Source organism: Schistocerca gregaria, chromosome 1 (assembly GCF_023897955.1).
Source record: "Schistocerca gregaria isolate iqSchGreg1 chromosome 1, iqSchGreg1.2, whole genome shotgun sequence".
Taxonomy (NCBI): domain Eukaryota; kingdom Metazoa; phylum Arthropoda; class Insecta; order Orthoptera; family Acrididae; genus Schistocerca; species Schistocerca gregaria.
This window is the reverse complement of record NC_064920.1, coordinates 658,476,755-658,501,696: the sequence shown is the minus strand read 5'-3', so window position 1 is coordinate 658,501,696 and position 24,942 is coordinate 658,476,755. Positions and strand designations below refer to the sequence as shown.

At 43.7% G+C, this 24,942-nt stretch overlaps 1 protein-coding gene across 1 annotated transcript in view; it reads left to right on the top strand.

Moving 5' to 3' along the window:
• The window catches only part of LOC126361845 (uncharacterized), a 98,434-nt gene that overhangs the window by 63,096 nt on the left and 10,396 nt on the right, over positions 1–24,942 (top strand). The window contains exons 3-4 of the mRNA XM_050007825.1: positions 11,136–11,213; positions 22,594–22,863. Of these exons, the coding sequence (XP_049863782.1) occupies positions 11,136–11,213; positions 22,594–22,863 (348 nt within the window). The remainder of the gene's footprint in view (positions 1–11,135; positions 11,214–22,593; positions 22,864–24,942) is intronic.

Here is a 24,942-nt window from a genome sequence, read left to right as displayed (position 1 = left end):
GACATGTTTGTCGCTGTTAGTAGTAGTTTAGCCTCTAGTGAAGTAGAAGTGGATAGTTCCTGTGAATTATTATGGGTGGAGGTTACACTCAACAACCGAGCTACGTTAATAACTGGCTCCTTTTACCGACCTCCCGACTCAGCAGCATTAGTGGCAGAACAACTGAGAGAAAATTTGGAATACATTTCACATAAATTTTCTCAGCATGTTATAGTCTTAGGTGGAGATTTCAATTTACCAGATATAGACTGGGACACTCAGATGTTTAGGACGGGTGGTAGGGACAGAGCATCGAGTGACATTATACTGAGTGCATTATCCAAAAATTACCTCGAGCAATTAATCAGAGAACCGACTCGTGGAGATAACATCTTGGACCTACTGATAACAAACAGACCCGAACTTTTCGACTCTGTAAAGTGCAGAACAGGCAATCAGTCATCATAAAGCCGTTGCAGCATCCCTGAATATGGAAGTAAATAGGAATATGAAAAAAGGGATGAAGGTTTATCTGTTTCGCAAGAGTAATAGAAGGCAGATTTCAGACTACCTAACAAATCAAAACGAAAATTTCTGTTCCGACACTGACAATGTTGAGTGTTTATGGGAAAAGTTCCAGGTAATCGTAAAATGCGTTTTAGACAGGTACTTGCCGAGTCAAACTGTGAGGGACGGGAAAAACCCGCCGTGGTTCAACAACAACGTTAGAAAACTACTGCGAAAGCAAAGAGAGCTTCACTCCAAGTTTAAACGCACCCAAAACCTCTCAGACAAACAGAAGCTAAACAATGTCAAAGTTAGCGTAAGGAGGGCTATGCGTGAAGCGTTCAGTGAATTCGAAAGTAAAATTTTATGTACCGACTTGACAGAAAATCCTAGGAAGTTCTGGTCTTACGTTAAATCAGTAAGTGGCTCGAAACAGCATATCCAGATGGTGGCATTGAAACAGAGGATGACACACGTAAAGCTGAAATACTAAACACCTTATTCAAAGCTGTTTCACAGAGGAAGACCGCACTGCAGTTCCTTCTCTAAAGCCTCGCACAAACGAAAAAATGGCTGACATCGAAATAAGTGTCCAAGGAATAGAAAAGCAACTGGAATCACTCAACAGAGGAAAGTCCACTGGACCTGACGGGATACCAATTCGATTCTACACGGAGTACGCGAAAGAACTTGCCCCCCTTCTAACAGCCGTGTACCGCAAGTCTCTAGAGGAACGGAAGGTTCCAAATGATTAGAAAAGAGCACAGGTAGTTCCAGTCTTCAAGAAGGGTCGTCGACTAGATGCGCAAAACTATAGACCTATATCTCTGATGTCGATCTGTTGTAGAATTTTAGAACATGTTTTTTGCTCGCGTATCATGTCGTTTTTGGAAACCCAGAATCTACTCTGTAGGAATCAACATGGATTCCGGAAACAGCGATCGTGTGAGACCCAACTCGCGTTATCTGTTCATGAGACCCAGAAAATATTAGATACGGGCTCCCAGGTAGATTCTATTTTCCTTGACTTCCGGAAGGCGTTCGATACAGTTCCGCACTGTCGCCTGATAAACAAAGTAAGAGCCTACGGAATATCAGACCAGCTGTGTGGCTGGATTGAAGAGTTTTTCGCAAACAGAACACAGCATGTTGTTATCAATGGAGAGACGTCTACAGACGTTAAAGTAACCTCTTGCGTGTCACAGGGGAGTGTTATGGGACCATTGCTTTACACAATATATGTCAATGACCTAGTAGATAGATAGTGTCGGAAGTTCCATGCGGCTTTTCGCGGATGATGCTGTAGTATACAGAGAAGTTGCATCATTAGAAAATTGTAGCAAAATGCAGGAAGATCTGCAGCGGATAGGCACTTGGTGCAGGGAGTGGCTACTGACCCTTAACGTAGACAAATGTAATGTATTGGGAATACATAGAAAGAAGGATCCTTTATTGTATGATTATATGATAGCGGAACAAACACTGGTAGCAGTTACTTCTGTAAAATGTCTGGGAGTATGCATGTGGAACGATTGGAAGTGGAATGATCATATAAAATTAATTGTTGGTAAGGCGGATACCAGGTTGAGATTCATTGGAAGAGTCCTTAGAAAATGTAGTCCATCAATAAAGAAAATGGCTTACAAAACACTCGTTCGACCTATACTTGAGTATTGCTCATCAGTGTGGGATCCGTACCAGATCAGGTTGACGCAGGAGATAGAGAAGATCCAAAGAAGAGCGGCGCGTTTCGTCACAGGGTTATTTGGTAACCGTGATAGCGTTACGAAGATGTTTAGCAAACTCAAGTGGCAGACTCTGCAAGAGAGGCGCTGTGCATCGCGGTGTAGCTTGCTCGCCATGTTTCGAGAGGGTGCGTTTCTGGATGAGGTATCGAATGTAATGCTTCCCCCTACTTATATCTCCCGAGGAGATCACGAATGTAAAATTAGAGACATAAGAGCGCACACGGAGCCTTTCAGATAGTCGTTTTTCCCGCGAACCATACGCGACTGGAACAGAAAAGGGAGGTAATGACAGTGGCACGTAAAGTGCCCTCCGCCACACACCTTTGGGTGGCTTGCGGAGTATAAATGTAGATGTAGATGTAGAACCCCGACGCTACTGTAGTGAAAAATTAAAAAATCAGGCAGTTGTAAGTAACGACCCTAATTGTTCGTTAAGAATAAAACCGTCTTTAAGCGAGAGGTGTTTGAAAATTTCCAGTTCGTCAAGGATATCGAGTCTGAGACCTATTTTTTTGGAGTGTAGGGTATTGACATCTTGCAGTTCTTTGGGTTTATGTCCTGTGATTAACAAGTGGTCGGCACAGGATGAATTGTGAATATTAGTACCCTTTATTTCCTGGCAGATGTTCTCTAAATCTTACAGATATAGCCCACTTCATTTTTCCTATATAATAGGCCGAAAAAGAGTCTCAATCGATTTTATAAACTGACTTTGCAAATGAGACTGTGTTGAATCCAGACTGTGAATGAATTTACTTTTTAGAGAATTATTGGCAAAAAAAGCTACTTTGCAATCACATTTGATTTGCAGATGACGCTGTATTCTGTAAGCAACAGATCCAAGAAATGGAACTAAAATTTCTCTGATCATTCCGGTCATTAATTTAAAATTGATCAAAAATATTGTAGTTAATAGTGGCTACGAACCCAACATAGTAAGTAACATTTTCAGTAATAAAACGAAGAACAGAATTACCAATCTGGGCGTTTCCATAAATGACGAAAAGATCAGAAAAATTTTATTTCCATACCATTTCTTGACCTGTCTCATAGAATACAGCGTCTTGTGCAAAACAAATATTATTGCAAAGTAGCTTTTTCCGCCAATAATTCTCTAAAAAATAATCTTATTCACAATCTGGATTCAACACAATCTCATTTGCAAACGTCAGGAGTTTATAAAATCGTCTGTAACTCTTGTCCGGCCTGATACATAGGATAAACTGTGCGAGCTCTATCTGTAAGATTTAGAGAACGTCTTCCAGGAAAAAAGGGTACTAATATTGATAAATTATCCTTTGCCGACCACCTGTTAATCACAGGGCATATACCCAAAGAACTGCAAGATGTCAGTATCCTAAACTCCCTGAAAAATAGTCTCAGACTCGATATCCTTTAAGGATTGGAAATTTTCCATTACCTTCCGCTTAAAGAAGGTTTTATTCTTAACGAACAATTAGAGTTGCGTAATAAAAACTTGTTTCAAGGTTTAGAGCCGTTACTTAGCACTGCCTGATTTTTGAATTTTTCACTACAGTAGCGTCGGGTATGTCAGTTTCCCTTCTCCACTTGCCATTGTCAGTTTTTTAATTTATTTAAAACTACATGTAAAAAGGCTGATTTACAATTTTTGCGAATTTTCATATTGCCCATTATCTGGGTACTATATGTTAGTAGTGCATACCTACAGCCATGTAATTTTGCTCTTAACGCATATGTTTATAAGTTTGCCGCTTTGTTACCTGATGGCACTACTAATCCTCGTGTCCACCTCATGGCAGTGTCGGCGTACATGCCGTTTAGTCTGACGCCTCTTACGCCGTGTATGTGGCTGTCGTAGCCGGCCACAGCTGTTAACTTGTGCCGCCACTTGCAACCATGGTTCTATCATTCTGTGATAACTGTCTGCCTCCTTTATTATGATTTTTATTCTTGACTCATGGAACGCAAACACGTCATTTGATGAGGTCACTGTAGCAGAAATTATAAAGTTGTTATGAGATTTCATTTAAGTACAGTTTTCTGGTTTTGGTTGAGAATTTTCACATACGTATCTATTTTATGTATATTATTTATCCCTTACATGTTTTTCTAAGTAACTTTTACCATTCCCATGAAGACAGAACTATCGAAATCTGGTTAATGTTTTTTTTTTTTAATTGCGTGCAACCGGCTGGCTGACTACTATATTTTATGTAACTGTATACACGGTTGCTGAGCTCACAACCACAGACTGTTTAGAATAATACAAAATACAAAATAATCGTCAGTAGCTTGTCTTTTCATATGCAGTATAGATGAGGATTGGTGCGAATGAGCTATCTGAGTATTTTAACGTCTCATATTATTTAGATCGGAACACGACCTATTGTCTACCTTTTGGAACCATTCTTTATACAATGATGATGCAATGCTTGCAACACCGTTTTTTCCTGGAAATATGTTGCCTCCACAGCTACGGTTTACAAGAGACGACTTGTTACCACGAATGTACTAATTATGGCATTCCTCAAGAAAATGCACCTTTATTAGCGCAAGACATAAAAATCTTTTAGAGCTAAGTATTACATGAACTTTGCTCAACCACTGCTTACTGGATAATATCTCCACTGCAATCTGTTTGCTGCAGACTTCTTCCAAAGGAAAGCCGCACCAAAGAATGGAAAAACCAAGGCCAGCTCGTAGCCCTATGACGAGCACTGCCTGCCGGGATCGCCCACTGCGCATATCTCTCAAAGAAAAGAGGTTCCAAAAAGGGAACAGAAGAAGAAGCTTGGCATTTAAAAGGCGTTATGACTTCCCTATTAAGATAGCTGAATACCAAGCTTTTCTTTATAATAAATTATTTCTTCCTCGAGAAGAGAACAGACATTCGTAGCTATGACTGTTGCAAATAGATATAAGGAAAAGAATGTAATAAAGTAATAACCTGCTAATTACTCTCTCTCAATATCAAACACACACATATGAAAGCTTAAATGTCTTGTTTGGGGGGAGGGGGGGCGGGCGAGGGATGGTTTGCCATGACTCTCCTTAGATCTGCGCCTGATGTAAATGTGAAAGATCTTGAACAAAATAGTCTAGCGTGGAGAGCTGCATCAAACCAGTTTCAGATTTTTGACAACAAGGTTCACAAAAAGCGCTAATTCTCTGATCTCATTCTTTAATTCAAAAAAGTTGCAAAAGCTATTTGTATCATAGCACCATCACTAATATAAGCAATGATATTTTATTTATCTCGCCGTGGAAAACGCTTCACGAACTGGAATTCATTTTGTTTTCTCGTTTCTGAACGTGAAGTATGTCCGGTACTGTATCTTCAAGTGAAATTTAGCGAATATTCTCGCAGGATATAAAAAGGCACAAGTCGACTCGAGCGTCCTTACTCGCTCTTCCCCGTGTCTAAAGGCTGCCGCTGCTTCTCGCAGCGAGCCGTGCCCCGGCCTTGGACCTTGTTCCTGGGGCTGCCAGTGCCGTGTGCTGTGGTTGCTAGTTTTAATATTATGCACCCGCAGACAGACGGAAGTCGAACCTTTGTTCCGCCTGTTGTTCGTGTCTTAGCCGAATCTTTCATTTTTCTTCCGTTATATGGCGGTTTTTAGGTAGTAGACCTGGGTACGTCACCAAGCGACTAACAAGAGAAGAAATTAGAACTTCATTAAAAACAGTTGTACCCATGAGCTTCCAGTCGCTATAACGTATCGAGTTTACAAAACAACATTTTACTGTCAGTACATGTACTGATTACAGCTCTTCGGAACCGAAAATCTGTGTTGTAAAGACTACACTGACACGTGAACTTCATTTATTGCAATTCCCTCAGAAATTGGTTTCTGTACGAAGAGTAGTATAAACCACTTAACTCATGTACCACGAAAAGACGAAAAAGACTGTCCGCTGAACAGATTCTGTCACACATGTTGCTGGAACGTATCTCCTTCCCTAAAAGCACATGATCTAGAACCTTCTAACGTGTAAACCAACATGTAAAAATCTTCTTCTTACAGATCTCAGTTATCAAGAGATGGCTTTATTATAACGATCATGGTTACAACTGGAAGTACTTTCTCTTATTATTCTGGTCGAAAAGACGAAAATTACAAATTAATCATACAAAAGAGTCCATCCCCAGCTATAACCGACAAAATTTGTTTGTTAAAGACTTTGCACAATAATGTCGCCCTAATCAAGAAGTGGAAGCACTAATAATCGTTCGAGCTACTTTTTGACATGGGAAGGAAAAATATTTTAATTTCAATGTAAGTAGACGAATCAGTGTGACAATACATTTTTCGGAGTTACCGTCCGATGACCAATTGAAGTAATCGATTATTTCTTCTCTATACGTTCGTTAGGTAAAGTGATAGTGTGACAAAATATTGTTATTGGATTATTGCACTAATAAAATAATGCTATATAATGTTAGGGATTCACAGGCAAAATAGTTGCTCCAAACGCGCTTATAATGAGTATCTTCCTGCTCGCTAGACACTTGTGCAGCCGTTTCGCACCGAGCAGGTTTTGCACTCGTAATAGACGCGGACACTGCCAGGCCGCAAGGCTAACGTGTCGCAGAAGGCCTTCTGCGGCCGTGTAATGGTGCCTGAGGGATAGCTATCTCTGGCCGCCCGTGTGAACACGTGGGAGACTCCTCAGCAACGCTCTCTACCTGTCGCCCGACAATGGCACTCCAACCTGTCAAGCACCTGACTTTGATGGAGATATACAGTTATTTCATTATTATTTGTCATAAAATATAACCAGATAATTGCCTGTCGTAAGACAATCATGAAAATAATTTAGGAGCATACACCACTAACACCATTAGGTGATAGTAACGGCGCGAGACGATCATGTCATAAAACAATGTTCTGGCTGTCAGGTTAATAATCGAGCACAAGGAAGAGAGATTGGAGATATCACACACTATCGTTCCTGATCTATATTAAGGACATAGGAGACAGTCTGAGTAGCCGTCTTAGATTGTTTGCAGATGATGATGTCATTTATCGTCTTGTAAAGTCATCAGATGATCAAAACGACTTGCAAAATGATTAAGATAAGATATCTGCATGGTGCGAAAAGTGACAGTTGACTCTGAATAAAGAAAAGTGTGAAGTTATCCACATGAGTACTAAAAGAAATCAGCTAAATTTCGATTGCGCGATGAGTCACACAAATCTGGGGACTGTAAATTCAGCTAAATACTTAGGGATTACAATTACAAATAACCTAAACTGGAACGATCACATAGATAATGTTGTGGGTAGAGCAAACCAAAGACTGCGATTCATTGGCAGAACACTTAGATGGTGTAACAGGCCTACTGAAGAGACTGCTTACACCACACTTGTCCTCCCTATTCTGGAGTATTGCTGTGCGGTGTGGGATGCGCATCAGGTGAGACTGACGGATGACGTCGAAAAAGTACAAAGAAGGGCAGGTCTTTTTGTATTATCTCGAAATAGGGGAGATAGTGTCACAGTCATAATATGTGAATTGGAGTGGCAATTATTAAAATGAAGGCGTTTTTCGTTGCGACGGGATCTTCTCATGAAATTTCAATCACCAGTTTTCTCCTCCGATTGCAAAAATAATCTCTTGGCTCCCACCTACATAGGGGGAAATGATCATCGCGATAAAATAAGAGAAATCAAGGCTCGCACAGAAAAATTTAAGTGCTCGCTTTTCCCGCATGCCGGTCGAGAGTGGAACGGTAGAGTGACAGGATGAAGGTGGTTCATTGAACCCTGTTCCAGACACTTTATTGTGAATAGCAGAGTAATCTCGTAGATGTAGATGTAGGTGTCTGGATTCACACGTACCAAACCCTCGTGGAACTATGACATTCTAAACAACCTTTCATGGACTTGTCGCGGACTGCGGTATGAACGGACTACAGCGTATTCCGTTATTCCAGAGAGACTGCCGCCGCCATAGTAAATTGCCATCCTCGTCAAGGTACAAACAACGCCAGTCGCCATCGAATAGCTCGAATTATAATAGCAGACAGGCAGATATTCCGCCAGTTCAGTGCTGGACAAAGAAGAAGCCACATTAATACAGAAAAATTTCGTCGCTGTGAGAAAGAGAGGAGCCACCGACCCTCACGGGTACTGCTGAAGGCGTGGCTCAAATTATAACTATTGGGGGGACTCGCAGCTCACATGCTGTGTGGACTCAAGTGTCGTTACCCTACAGTAGTGAGGTACGACGGCGTAGAAATCATATGTTGCAATGATACAGTCTCGCCATCAGTCTGGTAATTAACAGCAGTATCTTCATATGGTTTTAACTTTCTACACTAGAAGCCGCTGTGGGACATTAACAAGATGTACTTGTGGTGGTATATCACATCGATGACATTACTTAAGTGCCTGAAGATGAAGTCTTAGTTGCTTCGAGATATATAGCAAATACATTAAAACAATAAACACAACCAACAGGAAGAAAAGTAATAAGAGAACTGCCTTCGTTGCAGATAGCACAACATTTCACAGCTGGTCTCTATTGTCCATCGCTAAGAAAGAAGAAACATCGTAAGTAAAACGTTTTCCTTCACCGAGACAGGACGTCTAGCACATGTGCCATTGTCTCCCATATATACTTACAACAGGATACAGGCTGACAAGCCTTATGAACCAGTTCCTCCTTCTTTTCCTAATCTGGAGGCTAGTTAAATAATACACTGCATAATTCTACTACTCTCAGTCAATAACGACTGATGAACATTCCAAGAGGTGGGGTTATTTCATCTGTCCTGAGTTCTTTTGGGAACCCCACCTGGGGCTCTGCCGAGAGGGATGTGCACAATTTGAACCCTGCGTGTGGACGAACAGCAGTCATGGATCAGCGTGGCTCCGAATCACTTGGACTGTCTTGCGCAGCCTTATTGTCGGAGCGCAAGAGAAATGTGCACTTTACCTAGCACGTTTCGCGTTCGGTGGCTTTGGTAACCTAGTACTGTCACCGTCAGTTGTCAGGTTTATGGGGCTTCCTGAGCGGTTCTAAGCTATTAATCTTTCGCCAGCTCGAAAGTGTGTTTAGCTCTAAGAAAATCAAATTATTAAAACAAACACCAATATTCAAGAAAGGTAGTAAGAGTAATCCACTAAATTACAGGCCCATATTGTTAACGTCGATATGCAGCAGGATTTTAGAACATATATTATGTTCGAACATTATGAATTACCTCGAAGAAAACGGTCTGTTGACACACAGTCAACATGGGTTTAGGAAACATTGTACATTCCGTATTTGTGGATTTCCGGAAGGCTTTTGACACTGTACCACACAAGCGGCTCGTAGTGAAATTGCGTTCTTATGGAATGTCGTCTCAGTTATGTGACTGGATTTGTGATTTCCTGCCAGAGAGGTCCAGTTCGTAGTAACTGACGGAAAGTCATCGAGTAAAACAGAAGTGATTTTTGGCGTTCCTCAAGGTAGTGTTCTAGGCCCTTTGCTGTTCCTTATCTATATAAACGAACTTGGAGACAATCTGAGCAGCCGTGTTCGGTTGTTTGCAGACGACGCTGTTGTTTATGGACTAATAAAGTCATTAGAAGATCAAAACAAACTGCAAAACGATTTAGAAAAGATATCTGAATTGTGCAAAAAGTGGCAGTTGACCCTAAATAACGAAAAGTGTGAGGTCATCCACATTAGTTCTAAAAGGATCTAATTAAACTTCGGTTACACGATAAATCAGTCTAATCTAAAAGCCATAAATTCAACTAAATACCTATGTATTACAATCAAGAACTACTTAAATTGGAAGCAACACATAGGTTTTGTGGGGAGGGCTAACCAAAGGCTGCGTTTTATTGGCAGCACACCTAGAAAATGTAACAGACGTACTAAGAACACTGCCTAAACTACGCTTGTCCATCCTCTTTTAGATTACTGCTGCTCGTTGTGAATCCTTACCAGATGGGACTGAAGGAGTACATCGAAAAAGTTCAAAGACAGCACGTTTTATATTATCGCGAAATATGGGAGAGAGTGTCACAGAAATAATACAGGATTTGGGATGGAAATAATTAAAAGAAAGGCGTTTTTCGTTGCGACCGAATCTTCTCACGAAATTCCAATCACCAACTTTCTCCTCCGAATGCAAAAATATTTTGTTGTCACCGACCTACATAGGGAGGACCGATTACCACGATAAAATAAGTGAAATCAGAGCTCGTACGGAAAGATATAGGTTTTCATTCTTTCCGCGCGCTATACGAGATTGGAATAATAGAGAATTGCAAAGGTGATTCGATGAACCCTCTGCCAGGCACTCGAATGTGATTTGCAGAGTATCCATGTAGATGTAGATGAAATGTTCAACTTTCGAGCTCTCTGTTTGTAAAGTCCGTAATTTCGAATTGTTCAGAAGAGTTTAGTCGGCAAGTGTCAAATTAATTTTCTTGCGGCTGTGAACATGCAAGTGCCAAACGTCTCATATCTGATGGATGACTGTCGCCGCTGTTCTACCGTAAGTACCAGACCTTCCACACAGGAAACTTTAAAATTTGGGAAACCTTCCGAAATGTACACGTCGTTGCGGTTGTGATTCATTAACAGTGTCAAGAAAATAGCGAGCGGCTCTTTCAATTACTATAATAACGTGTAAACATTTTCCCATTCGTAGTTTATGCACGTAATATTCAACACGTCGAATCTTAGAACATGGCAAATCTTTCGTAATCACTTTAACAATTCACAGATTCGTCTTTACTGATATTGTACATATCACACCAGTTTCCTCCCGCCGTTACTCGAAGTCAAGCACCAGTTCCCCTCTCTGCGAGATCTTCCTTTCCTCGACTCTTAAGCTGTCATTTGTTTGCACTCCCTTAAATCAGTAGGCTGAAACAGGCACCGTAATGAGCGGACTGACGTCTTGTGTTGCAGCCGAGTGTCACTCACCCTGGAGGAGATGTCGGCGCTTCACTCTTCCACGCCTCGGCCACACGCTCCGCCCGTCGTCAAGTAAGCATCTACCAAAATTAACTTCTGTGTTGCTGGAGTAATGATTGTAAGTTAACAGTTAATAAAATGTCTCAATTTGTTCAGAGTACATGAAAAAATAACAAACATACGTCAATGTTGAAAATATGCAGATGGAAATGTAGTGTTATTCGTTGAAACACCAGTTTTATATTAACCAAACTTTGAAGAGATGTTCTTCACATAAAGTATATCAAGCGAATAAATATTCATTCCATTCGGAGCTGATGTCCACCATCAGCATCATTACGGAGTGTGAGCCCCAAAGACACGAATACCCCCTTGTATTCTTTATGGTATGGAAGCAAACAGCCTTCGAATGTCATCTTTAGGGCTGTTTTTTCTTTCTTCCACGCCTAAAGCACCTTCTGTGTCAGTTCACGAATGCTGCTGACTGCATGGTGGAACGCACGTAAATGACTTCCCATCAAAACAATTGCCTAATATAGTCTGGTTACGGACAGTTACCAGTGTCCGCAGAATTCCTTCGGCCAGCGTGTTCCATTCAAAGGTGTAACTGGAGCGCAGGTTCACTGACGTCACGTTGTGTGACGACCAGCAGAGGAAAAGATTTGCACCCAAATGTTGGGTGCTACCAACCTTCACTTTGTTCTGACCAAGGATAGAGCAAGCTTCGCAAAAGCACGCAATGTAGGAGATCCATTAACAGAGATATCTGTGTGTTGGGTTGCTGTATAGTTCGTAGCATTTTTCCACAAGTTTAATAAACACAAAAGGTACACATAACAGAGGCTTTAGTCGTCAATAATATATTGTCCTCCACTATCTAAAACAGTCTCCCAACGTTGGCGTAAATCGAAAAGTTACGCCAACGTTGGGAGACTTTTCGATTCCTTGAAAGTAGAAATCACGTGGTTTTGAGGAGAAGTACTCGTCGAACCATGTTCGAAGGAAAGGAAGTTCCTTGAAGGTTGTTCCTTATATTAGCACAGAGACACCATTTGTCGTCACCAGGATATGAATCGTCGGCGTTGTTCACGAGACAACTGATGACGTGCTAGCAGCGATACACGTACGGCCACACGCTGACTTTTGTAATTTTATCTTAGAGCATGTGATATCTACACACCAGCTTTTTGAACGTTCCGTATTGTATGGAAACCTCGCACCATGGTGGAATGACCACAGTTCATCATATCTTCCTGTTCTCGAGCACACTGGCGTGGATCATTGTGGATTAATGCGTTTAAACGATCCTCATCAAATCCCGAAGATCTTCCTAAACCTGGAGAATTAGTAATGTCAAAACGATCCTCCTTAAACTGACAAAACCATTTTCTTGCTGTGATTAGAACATTGCTAGTATCCTCAGGCACGGCGGAAATGCTTCTGGCTGCCTCCGCTGCTGTCACGCCTCTATCGAACTCAAACGGAAGAATATGTCGGAAATGTTCCGTTGCTGTCTCGCCTCTATTGAATTCAAACAGGAGAATATGTCGGCAATGTTCCGATATCTCTGCTTTGCAACCCATTTTCTAGCGTCCACAGTTCCACTCACTATCTCCAAATGAAGAAACGACACTACGTAAACTCAAATACCAACAGTGGACTACAATAGCAACCCGAATACCAACATGAAAAACAAACTCGCTTAGAACTTATGCACCAATCTAATACGTCCAGCGTTAGTCGATTTGCAACAAAGCAGCGACACAGAGATATGACTACCTGTATAGCGATAAGTTGCACAGAGGTGGGGATGTAAGGTAATGGGGACTGGAAAAACTGAAAGAACCAGTGGTTATTCAGATTTTAAAAAGTAGGATCAGGCAACGATTGATTGGGGCAGGGGTAAGAAACACATCAGAAGACGAATGGGTATCCTTGAGAGATGTAATAGTGGAGCCACCAGAGGATAAATAGGTAAAAAGCCAAAACCCAATACAAATCGTTGGGTAACGTACGAGTGATTGAATCGAACTAATGAAAGGGAAGATATCAAAATGCAGCAAATGAAACAGGCAACAGAAGATATAGACGTCTAAAATATGAGACTGACATGAGGTGCAAACTGACAAAGCAATAGTGGCTAGACGAGAAATGAAAGAATGTAGAATGTATAACTAGGGTAAGGATAGACACTGCCTATAGAAGAATTAAAGACACCTTCGCAGAAAGCAGAAACGGCTGTATGAATATCAAGAACTGAGATGTCAAGTCAGTTACAATCAAAGACGGGAAAGCTGTAAGGTTGATCGAATGTATAGGACTTTTTAAGAGAAATGACCTGAAAAGCATTATTAGAGAAAGGAAAGAGGAAGAAGATGTAAATATAAGTTGTGACGCTACGAGAAGTACACTCCTGGAAATGGAAAAAAGAACACATTGACACCGGTGTGTCAGACCCACCATACTTGCTCCGGACACTGCGAGAGGGCTGTACAAGCAATGATCACACGCACGGCACAGCGGACACACCAGGAACCGCGGTGTTGGCCGTCGAATGGCGCTAGCTGCGCAGCATTTGTGCACCGCCGCCGTCAGTGTCAGCCAGTTTGCCGTGGCATACGGAGCTCCATCGCAGTCTTTAACACTGGTAGCATGCCGCGACAGCGTGGACGTGAACCGTATGTGCAGTTGACGGACTTTGAGCGAGGTCGTATAGTGGGCATGCGGGAGGCCGGGTGGACGTACCACCGAATTGCTCAACACGTGGGCCGTGAGGTCTCCACAGTACATCGATGTTGTCGCCAGTGGTCGGCGAAAGGTGCAAGTGCCCGTCGACCTGGGACCGGACCGCAGCGACGCACGGATGCACGCCAAGACCGTAGGATCCTACGCAGCGCCGTAGGGGACCGCACCGCCACTTCCCAGCAAATTAGGGACACTGTTGCTCCTGGGGTATCGGCGAAGACCATTCTCAACCGTCTCCATGAAGCTGGGCTACGGTCCCGCACACCGTTAGGCCGTCTTCCGCTCACACCCCAACATCGTGCAGCCCGCCTCCAGTGGTGTCGCGACAGGCGTGAATGGAGGGACGAATGGAGACGTGTCGTCTTCAGCGATGAGAGTCGCTTCTGCCTTGGTGCCAATGATGGTCGTATGCGTGTTTGGCGCCGTGCAGGTGAGCGCCACAATCAGGACTGCATACGACCGAGGCACACAGGGCCAACACCCGGCATCATGGTGTGGGGAGCGATCTCCTTCACTGGCCGTACACCTCTGGTGATCGTCGAAGGGACACTAATAGTGCACGGTACATCCAAACCGTCATCGAACCCATCGTTCTACCAATCCTAGACCGGCAAGGGAACTTGCTGTTCCAACAGGACAATGCACGTCCGCATGTATCCCGTGCCACCCAACGTGCTCTAGAAGGTGTAAGTCAACTACCCTGGCCAGCAAGATCTCCGGATCTGTCCCCCATTGAGCATGTTTGGGACTGGATGAAGCGTCGTCTCACGCGGTCTGCACGTCCAGCACGAACGCTGGTCCAACTGAGGCGCCAGGTGGAAATGGCATGGCAAACCGTTCCACAGGACTACATCCAGCATCTCTACGATCGTCTCCATGGGAGAATAGCAGCCTGCATTGCTGCGAAAGGTGGATATACACTGTACTAGTGCCGACATTGTGCATGCTCTGTTGCCTGTGTCTATGTGCCTGTGTTTCTGTCAGTGTGATCATGTGATGTATCTGACCCCAGGAATGTGTCAATAAAGTTTCCCCTTCCTGGGACAATGAATTCACGGTGTTCTTATTTCAATTTCCAGGAGTGTATTTCGCAGAGCACTGGAAGACCTAAGTCGAAACAAGGCTGCTGGAAAAGATGATATTTACTCGAATTTATTTAAATCCTTGGGAGAGCCATCCACGAGGAAACTATTCGATCTGGTGGGAAAGACAGGAAACAGCCGAAATACATGTGTACTTCAAGACGAATGGAATAATTACAATTTCTAAGATGAAAGGGTCTGACAGGCCTGATAATTAACAAATTATTCCCATACGTTTAATAAATTATAGTTTGAAAATACTGAGACGAATTTTTTTAAAGGAGAGTGGAAAAATTGGTCGAAGCCAAACTCGGGGAAGTCCAGTCTGGGTTTCTAAGAAATGGAGGACATACTAGGCAATACTGAGCTTAAGAGTTATCTTAGAACATAGGTTAAAGAAAGGCAAACCTTCGTTTATAGTATTTGTAGACTTAGAATAAGCATTTGACAATGTTGATCGGAATGCATTCTTTGAAATTCAGAAAATTGCAGTATACTATACAGGGAGCGAATGGATATTTTCAAGTTGTGAAGAAACCAGAGAGCAGTCGAAGGATATGAAAGTGAAGCAGTGGCCGAAAGGAAGTGAGGTAGACTATCGCCGATGTTGTTCAATCCTTACATCTAGCAATGCTGGAAACCAAGAAGAAATTCGGAAAGGGAATCAAAGTTCAGAGAGAAAAAAATAAAAACTTATTATTTGCTGATGACATTGTACTTACTTCAGAGGTGCCAAAGGATTTGGAAGAACAGTTGAAATGAATGGATTTTTTTGTCATCAGTCTTCTCACTGGTTTGATACGGCCCACCACGAATCTCTCTTTTGTGCCAACCTCTTCATCTCAGAGTAGCACTTGCTACCTTCGTCCTCAATTATTTGCTGGACGTATTCCAATCTCTGTCTTCCTCTACAGTTTTTGCCCTCTACAGCTCCCTCTAGTACCATGGAAGTCATTCCCTCAGGTCTTAACAGATGTCCTTTCATCCTGTCCCTTTTCCTTATCAGTGTTTTCCACATATTCCTTTCCTCTGCCGTTCTGCTCAAAGCCTCCTCATTCCTTAATTTATCAGTCAACTTTATTTTCAACATTCATCTATAGCACTACATCTCAAATGCCTGGATTCTCTTCTGTCCCGGTTTTCCCACAGTCCATGTTTCACTACCATACAATGCTATACTCCGGACATACATTCTCAGAAATGTCTTCCTCAAATTAAGGGCGATATTTGGTGTTAGTAGACTTCTCTTGCCATTGCTAGTCTGCTTTTGATTTCCTCCTTGCTCCGTCCGTCATTGGTTATTTTACTGTCTAGGTAGCAGAATTCCTTAACTTCATCTACATCGTGACCATCAATCCTGATGTTCTCGCTCTTCTCGTTTCTACTACTTCTCATTACCTTCGTCTTTCTTCAATTTAGTCTCGATCCATTCTCTGTACTCGTCAGACTGTTCATTCCATTCAGCAGATCATGTAATTCATCTTCATTTTTACTCAAGATAGCAATGTCATCAGTGAATCGTATCATTGATATACTTTCATAGTGAATTTTAATTCCACTCCTGAACCTTACTTTTATTTCTATAATTTATTTCCCTAATTGGTTCCTCGATGTACAGACTAAACAGTAGGGGCGAAAGGTTACAGCCTTGTCTTACTCCTTTTTTAATACGTGCACTTCGTTCTTGGTCGTCCACTCTTATTATTCCCTCTTGGCTGTTGTACATATTGTATATGACACGTTTCTGCTTATAACTTGCCCCTACTTTTTTCAGTATGTCGAGCATTTAGCACCATTTTACATTGTCGAACGCTTTTTCCAAGTCGACAAATCCTATGAACGTGTCTTGATTTTTCTTTAATCTTGCTTCCATTATTAACCGCAATGTTAGATTTGCCTCCCTCGTGCCTTTACCTTCCCTAAAGCCAAACTGATCGTCATCTAGCGCATCCTCAATTTTCTTCTCCATTCTTCTGTATATTATTCTTGTAAGCAACTTCAGATGCATGAGCTGTTAAGCTGATCGTGCGATAATTCTCGCACTTGTCAGCTCTTGCGTCTTCGGAATTGCGTGGATGATGCTTTTCCGAAAGTCAGATGGTATGTCGCCATACTCATATATTCTACACACCAACGTGAATAGTCGTTTTGTTGCCACTTCCCCCAATGATTTTAGAAATTTTGATGAAATGTTATCCATCCCTTCTGTCTTATTTGATCTAAAGTCCTCCGAAGCTCTTTTAAATTCTGATTCTAATACTGGATCCTCTATCTCTTCTAAATAGGCTCCTGTTTGTTCTTCTATCTCTTCAGACAAATCTTCCCTCTCATAGAGGCTTTCAGTGTATTCTTTTCCCCTATCCGCTTTCTCATCTGCATTTAACAGTGGAATTCCCGTTGCACTCTTAATGTTATCATCCTCGCATTTAGTGTCACCGAAGGTTGTTTTGACTTTCCTGAATGCTGAGTCTGTCCTTCCGACAATCATTTCTTTTTCGGTGTCTTCACATTTTTTTGCAGCCATTTCTTCATAGCTTCGCTGCACTTCGTATTTTTTTCATTCCTCAGGGACTCGTGATTCTGTATTCCTGAGTTTCCCGGAACATTTTTGTACTTCCTCCTTTCATCGATCAATTGAAGTATTTCTTCTGTTACCCGTGGTTTCTTCGCAGTTACCTTCTTTGTACCTATGTTTTCCTTCCCAAATTCTGCAATGGCCCTTTTTAGAGACGCCCGTTCTTCTTCAACTGTACTGCCTACTGAGCTACTCCTTATTGCTGTATCTATAGCCTTAGAGAACTTCAACATTCCTTAGTACTTCCGTATCTCACATCTTTGCGTATTGATTCTTCCTGACTAATGTCCTAAACTTCAGCCTGGTCTTCATCACTAATATATTGTGATCTGAGTCTATATCTGCTCCTAGGTACATGCTCCTGGGTACACCTTACAATCCGGTATCTGATTTCGGAATCTCTGTCTGACCATGATGTAATATAACTGAAATCTTCCCGTATCAAATGGCTTTTTCCAAATATACCTCCTCCTTTCGTGATTCTTGAACAGAGTATTCGCTATTACTAGTTGAAACTTGTTACAGAACTCAATTAGTCTTTCTTCTCTCCCATTCCTTGTCCCAAGCCCATATTCTCCTGTAACCTTTTCGTCCATTCCGTCGCCTACAACTGCATTCCAGTCCCCCATGACTATTAGATTTTCATCCTCCTTTACGTACTGTATTACCCTTTCGATATCCTCATTCACTTTCTCTATCTCTTCATCTTCAGCTTGCGACGTCGGCATGTATACCTGAACTATCGTTGTCGGTGATGGTTTGTGTCGATTCTGCTAAGAACAACCCTGTCACTGAACTGTTCACAGTAATACACTTTCTGCTCTACCTTCCTATTCATAACGAATCCTACTCTCGTTATACTATTATCTGCTGCTGTTGATATTACCCTACACTCATATGACCAGAGATCATCGTCTTCTTTCCACTTCACTTAACTGACACCTACTATGTCTATATTGAGCCTTTGCATTTCCCTTTTCAAATTTTCTAGTTCCCTTGCCACGTTTAAGCTTCTGACATTCCACACCCCGACTCGTAGAACTTTATCATTTTGTTGATTATTCAGTCTTTTTCTCATGGTAATCTCCCCCTTGGCTATCCCCTCCCGAGATCCGAGTGGGGGACTATTCCGGAATTTTTTGTCAATGGAGAGATCATCACGACACTTTTTTAATTACAGGCCACATGTCCTGTGGATATAAGTTAGGGGGGAGTTTCCCAACCCTAGGACAAGACTGCTCTGAACCTCATTCCGCTCCTCCGTCGTCTTTGACTAGGCCGTTGGCTGAATGAGGGTGACTTCTTATGCCGGAAGACTTCGGCCGCCAATGCTGATTATTAATCAAAATTTAAGCAGTGGCGGGATTCGAACCTGGGGCCAAAGACGTTTTGATTATGAATCAAGACGCCACCCCTAGAGCACGGCTGCAAATCAAGGACTGTATAATGTCCTGAAAAAGGATATAAGATGAACGACAACAAAAATAAAGGGGGGTAATGGATTTTAACCGAATTAAATAAGGTGATTCGAGGAACTGGATTAGAAAACTAAATGCTAAAAGTCGTAGTCGAGTTTTGCTATTTGGGCTGCAAAATAACAGGCGAAGACCAAAGTAGAAAGACAGAAAATGAACACTGTCTATAGCACGAAAAGCATTTGTTAACAGCTAATATCAGTTCAAGTTCTGGGGAGTATCTTATTAAGGTATTTGTCTGTAGTGTAGGCTTTTACGGCCAACAGCCTTGCCGCATTTGCTAACACCGATTCCCGACTGATCACCGAAGTTAAGCGCTGTAGGCAGGCGGGGTACACTCAGCCCTTGTGAGGCAAATTGAGGAACTACTTGATTAAGAAATAGCAGTTCCGGTCACGAAAACTGACAACGGCCGGGAGAGCGGTGTGCTGAATACACGCACCTCCATAGCCGCATCCAGGAACGCCTATAGGCTGAGGACGACACGGCGGTCGGTCATTACCGTTAGGGTTGGTCGAGGCCTGTTCGGACGGAGTAGGCTTTTACGGAACTGAAACACACAAAATAGAATAACTTTTGGAACGTTGCGCTACAGGAGAATGCTGAAGATAAGATAGGTAGATCGCATAACTGATGAGGAGGAAAAGAGAAATATGTGGGACAAGTTGACAAAATTGAGGGCTTGGTCGACAGGAGGACACTCTGAGGCATCCACAAATCTTCAGTTTGATAGTGCTGGGAAGTGTGGGGTGAGGGAGAGGGAGAAAAATTGCAGAGGGACACCAATACTTTGGGTACAGTAAGCAGATTCAAATAGATGTACGTAGGAATAGTTACTCAGAGATCAAAACGCTTGCACGGGGAGAAAGTGGTGTGGAGAGCTGCACCAAACCAGTCTTTAGGCTGAAGACCACAACAATCTAGTGATTAATCTCATGACGTCGAACAATTGCAGGAGATATAGCCACTTTTCAACACGCAACCACATCTCTCATCCCCCTCAGCCCCACCCCACCACCATGCATAGGGGTGTCTTCCGACCACCCAATAGTAACTGTCTCCTGGCATGGTTGTAACGAGTTTGGTTGAAATTGCTCATGGCGCTCCTAGCTATCCTGGTGCACATATGCATACATACATACTCTGTCAAAGATCCCTGATGTCTATTGCACCAGGAAACAGGCAGCTTGGATCCTAACAAGCAGGTCTTCCTCCGTTTCTATGGAGCTGCATACACCAATGTCTTGACATAACCCTAAAGGACAAAGTCCAGAGGTGTGAAGTCCGGCGATCGCGCTGGTCGTGACTCACGACCTCCGCTTTGAATGCAACAATGTGGGTACGTGTCATTCAGGTGCTCGTGGGCATTAACATCAAAGTGAGCTGGTGCACCCTGTGTTGAAACCGCATCCTGTCACGGGCAGCGAGCGGTACAGTTCCCAAGAACTGTGGGAGCACATCTAGCAGAAATGCAACACATGTGCTATGAGCTAAGATGTGTTAAGTATGTCTGTTTGGTGGTCAGAAGCGTACGCTGTTTATCACCCATTGCCTGCTCCCGTGTACAACACACATACGGGATCTTTGCAAGAGCGTGGGAGAATTGGCTGTCTTCGCGCTTTGAACTACTGCTATGAGCTACGTTGTTGTTCTTATGTGCATCCATAACGCAATAAATACGCGTTTTCGACCATTAGTTTCCTATCTCAATATAATCGGTTGTGGACAACCTCTCACCTGTTTCAATTTGACGCAGAACGTTTAACACACCCCATATGTACATCAGATTTTTCCTGTTTATTATTTTGAATCCAGTATCTTTGGTTTCAGAGCATTTCTGTGTTCTTGGTTGTCAGAGGCATTCTGATTAAGCTTTAACTTGTTCCACAGCCTTCCGACATACATTAATGGCCATTAAAATTGCTACACCAAGAAAAAATGCAGATGATAAAAGGGTATTCATTGAACAAATATATTATAATGGACCTGAAGTGTGGCAGGTCGGAGTGGCCGTGCGGTTCTAGGCGCTACAGTCTGGAGCCGAGCTACCGCTCAGGTCGCAGGTTCGAATCCTGCCTCGGGCATGGATGTGTGTGATGCCCTTAGGTTAGTTAGGTTTAATTAGTTTTAAGTTCTAGGCAACTGGTGACCTCAGAAGTTAAGTCGCATAGTGCTCAGAGCCATTTCAACCATTACACCTGCATGTGATTGCATTTTCACGCAATTTGGGTGCATAGATCCTGAGAAATCAGTACCCGGAACATCCACCTCTGGCCGTAATAACGGCCTTGACACGCCTGGATATTGAGTCAGACAGAACTTGGATGGCGTGTAGAGGTACAGCTGCCCATGCAACTTCAACACGTAGCACAGTTCATCAAGAGTAGTGACTGGCGTATTGTGACGAGCCAGTTGCTCGGCCACCGTTGACTAGACGTTTTCAATTGGTGAGAGATCTGGACAATGTGGTGGCCAGGGCAGCAGTCGAACCTTTTCTGTATCCGGAAAGGCCCGTACAAGACCTGCAACATGCGATCGTGCATTATCCTGCTGAAATGTAGGGTTTCGCAAGGATTGAATGAAGGGTAGAACCACGGGTCGTAACACATCTGAAATGTAACGTCCACTGTTCAGAGTGCCGTCAATGCGAACAAGAGGTGACCGAGACGTGTAACCAATGGCACCCCATACGAACACGCCGGGTGATACTTCAGTATGGTGATGACGAATACACGCATTCAATGTGTATTCACCGCGATGTCGCCAAACACGGATGCGACCATCATGATGCTGTAAACAGAACGTGGATTCATCCGAAAAAATGACGTTTTGCCATTCGTGCACCAGGTTCGTCGATGAGTACACCATCGCAGGCGCTCCTGTCTGTGATGCAGCGTCAAAGGTAACCGCAGCCATTGTCTCCGAGCTGACAGTCCATGCTGCTGCAAACGTCGTCGAACTGTTCGTGCAGATGGTTGTTGTCTTGCAAACGTCCCCATGTGTTGACTCAGGGATCGAGACGTGGCTGCACGATCCGTTACAGCCATGCGGATAAGATGTCTGGCACCTCGAATGCTAGTGATACAAGGCGATTGGGATCCAGCACGGCGTTCCGTATTACCCTCCTGAACCAACGGAGTTCATATTCTGCTAACAGTCATTGCATCTCGACCAGCGCGAGCAGCATTGTCGCGATACGATAAACCGCAAACGCGATAGGTTGCAATCCGACCTTTATCAAAGTCGGAAACGTGATGGTACGCATTTCTCCTCCTTACACGAGCCACCACAATAACGTTTCACCAGGCAACGCCGGTCAACTGCTGTTTGTGTATGAGAAATCGGTTGGACACTTTCGACATGTCAGCACGTTTTAGGTGTGGCCACCTTGTGTGAATGCTCTGAAAAGCTAATCATTTGCATATCACAGCATCTTGTTCCTGACGGTTAAATTTGGCGGCTGTAGCACATCTTCGTGGTGTTGCAATTTCAATGGCCAGTAGTGTACGTTTCACGCTGATTTCGCAGCTAGCTGTAGCGTGTTGGTGTGAGCAGTGTGTGTGCGTGTCCGGCAGGAGGTCGCTGACGGTGGAGTCGGACCCGCCGCCGGCAGACAACAGCGACGCGGTGCTGCGCCGGGCGCCCGCACTGCCGCTGCTGCGGCTGGAGGGCGGCAGCCGCGGGGGCGTGCCCAGCCTGCCCGACGACAGCTCCAACCTGCTGGCCGCGCAGCCGCCCCCGCAGCCGCGACCACACAGCAGCAGGCGGCGCCGCCAGGCCCTCGACGCGCCCGCCGTCGACTCCGAGGACGCGGAGGACCCCCTGCCGGCAGTGCCAGCGCCCAGGTAAAGACAACGCACAGAGCGTCGGTTCTCACCGTGCCGTTGATAGGATCACCGTGGGCGTCCCACGTGGCTCAGCGTACCTCACAAAACCGCAAGAATTGCTGCTGTGCACTTTCCGCTTTGATTTTATGCAGTGATTACACCAAATCACCAACGCGTGGTGGAAGACCCTATGCATTCATCGATGATGTGAAACCCAGCTCGTTTGTCAACACGCGGCAGACAACAGACACCAGTCTCCCGTTTCCTGTCTTCCTAAATGCGTTAGATACTTTCATATTGCCGTCCAATGAACAAAATACGAGCATATAGACTATCTAAATTTGCTTCACTACTCTGCTGTTCACACTTAAGTGCTTGACAGGGGTTCATCGAACCACCGTCACACTACTTCTCCACCGTTCTACTCTCGAATAGGAGCTCTGATTTCTCTTACTTTATTGGTTGGTTGGTTGATTCCGTGGAGGCGACCAAACAGCGAGGTCATCGGTCCCATCGTATTAGGGAAGGAAGTTCACTGAGGCTTTTTGCAGATGATGCTGTGGTGTATCGAGAGGTTGCAACAATGGAAAATTGTACTGAAATGCAGGAGGATCTGCAGCGAATTGACGCATGGTGCACGGAATGGCAATTGAATCTCAATACAGACAAGTGTAATGTGATGCGAATACATAGAAAGATAGGTCCCTTATCATTTAGCTACAAAATAGCAGGTCAGCAACTGGAAGCAGTTAATTCCATAAATTATCTGGGAGTACTCATTAGGAGTGATTTAAAATGGAATGATCATCGTCGGTAAAGCAGATGCCAGACTGAGATTCATTGGAAGAATCCTAAGGAAATGCAATCCGACAACAAAGGAAGTAGGTTACAGTACGCTTGTTCGCCCAATGCTTGAATACTGCTCAGCAGTGTGGGATCCGCACCAGGTAGGATTTATAGAAGAGATAGAGAGGATCCAACGGAGAGCAGCGCGCTTCGTTACAGGATCATTTAGTAATTGCGAAAGCATTACGGAGATGATAGATAAACTCCAGTGGAAGACTCTGCAGGAGAGACGCTCAGTAGCTCGGTACGGGCTTTTGTTAAAGTTTCGAGAACATACCTTCACCGAAGAGTCAAGCAGTATATTGCTCCCTCCTACGTATATCTCGCGAAGAGACCATGAGGATAAAATCAGAGAGATTAGAGCCCACACAGAAGCATTCCGACAATCCTTCTTTCCACGTACAATACGAGACTGGAATAGAAGGGAGAACCGGTAGAGGTACTCAGGGTACCCTCCGCCACACACCGTCAGGTGGCTTGCGGAGTATGGATGTAGATGTAGATGTAGAAGCTGGCCGTGCCCTTTCAAAAGAACCATCCCGGCATTTGCCTGAAGCGATTTAGGCAAATCATGGAAAACGTAGATCAAGATGGCCAGACGCGGGTTTGAAACGTCGTTCTCCCAAATGGGAGTCCACTGCCCCATCTCGCTCGGTTCTCTCACATTATTACGGTGACCATTACACCCCTGTATAGCTGGGCGCCAAGAATGTGTTTTCGCATTCAGTGCAGGAAGTCACTGATTGAAATATAGTGAAAATATCTCTTTGCAATGATAAACGCCTTTCCAGAATGAAATTTTCACTCTGCAGTGGAGTTTGAAGTGCTGTGAAACTTCCTGGCAGATTAAAACTGTGTTACAGACAGAGACTCGAACTCGGGAGCTTTGCCTTTCGCGGGAAAGTGCTCTACCATCTGGACTACCCAAGCACGCCTCACGAGTCGTCCTCACAGTTCTAATTCCGCCAGGTCCCGAGTTCGAGTCTAGGTCCGGCACACAGTTTTAATCTGTCAGGAAATTTCAAAAATGCCTTTGTTTCAATGTCTGACAGCCCAAATCGCATATCACACCTACGTCACTCGCTCCCCTACTTCGCGATGTCCTCTATAAATACTGAATCAAAAAGTCTCTTACCGTGCAGCAGTATCCCAGAAGAGGGCTGGCAAGTGCTGCATCTGCTAAGTATTCTGCCAATGAAAGGCAGTTATAGGTCGCCTTTCCAACAACATTACCTATCTGGTCGTTCCAAT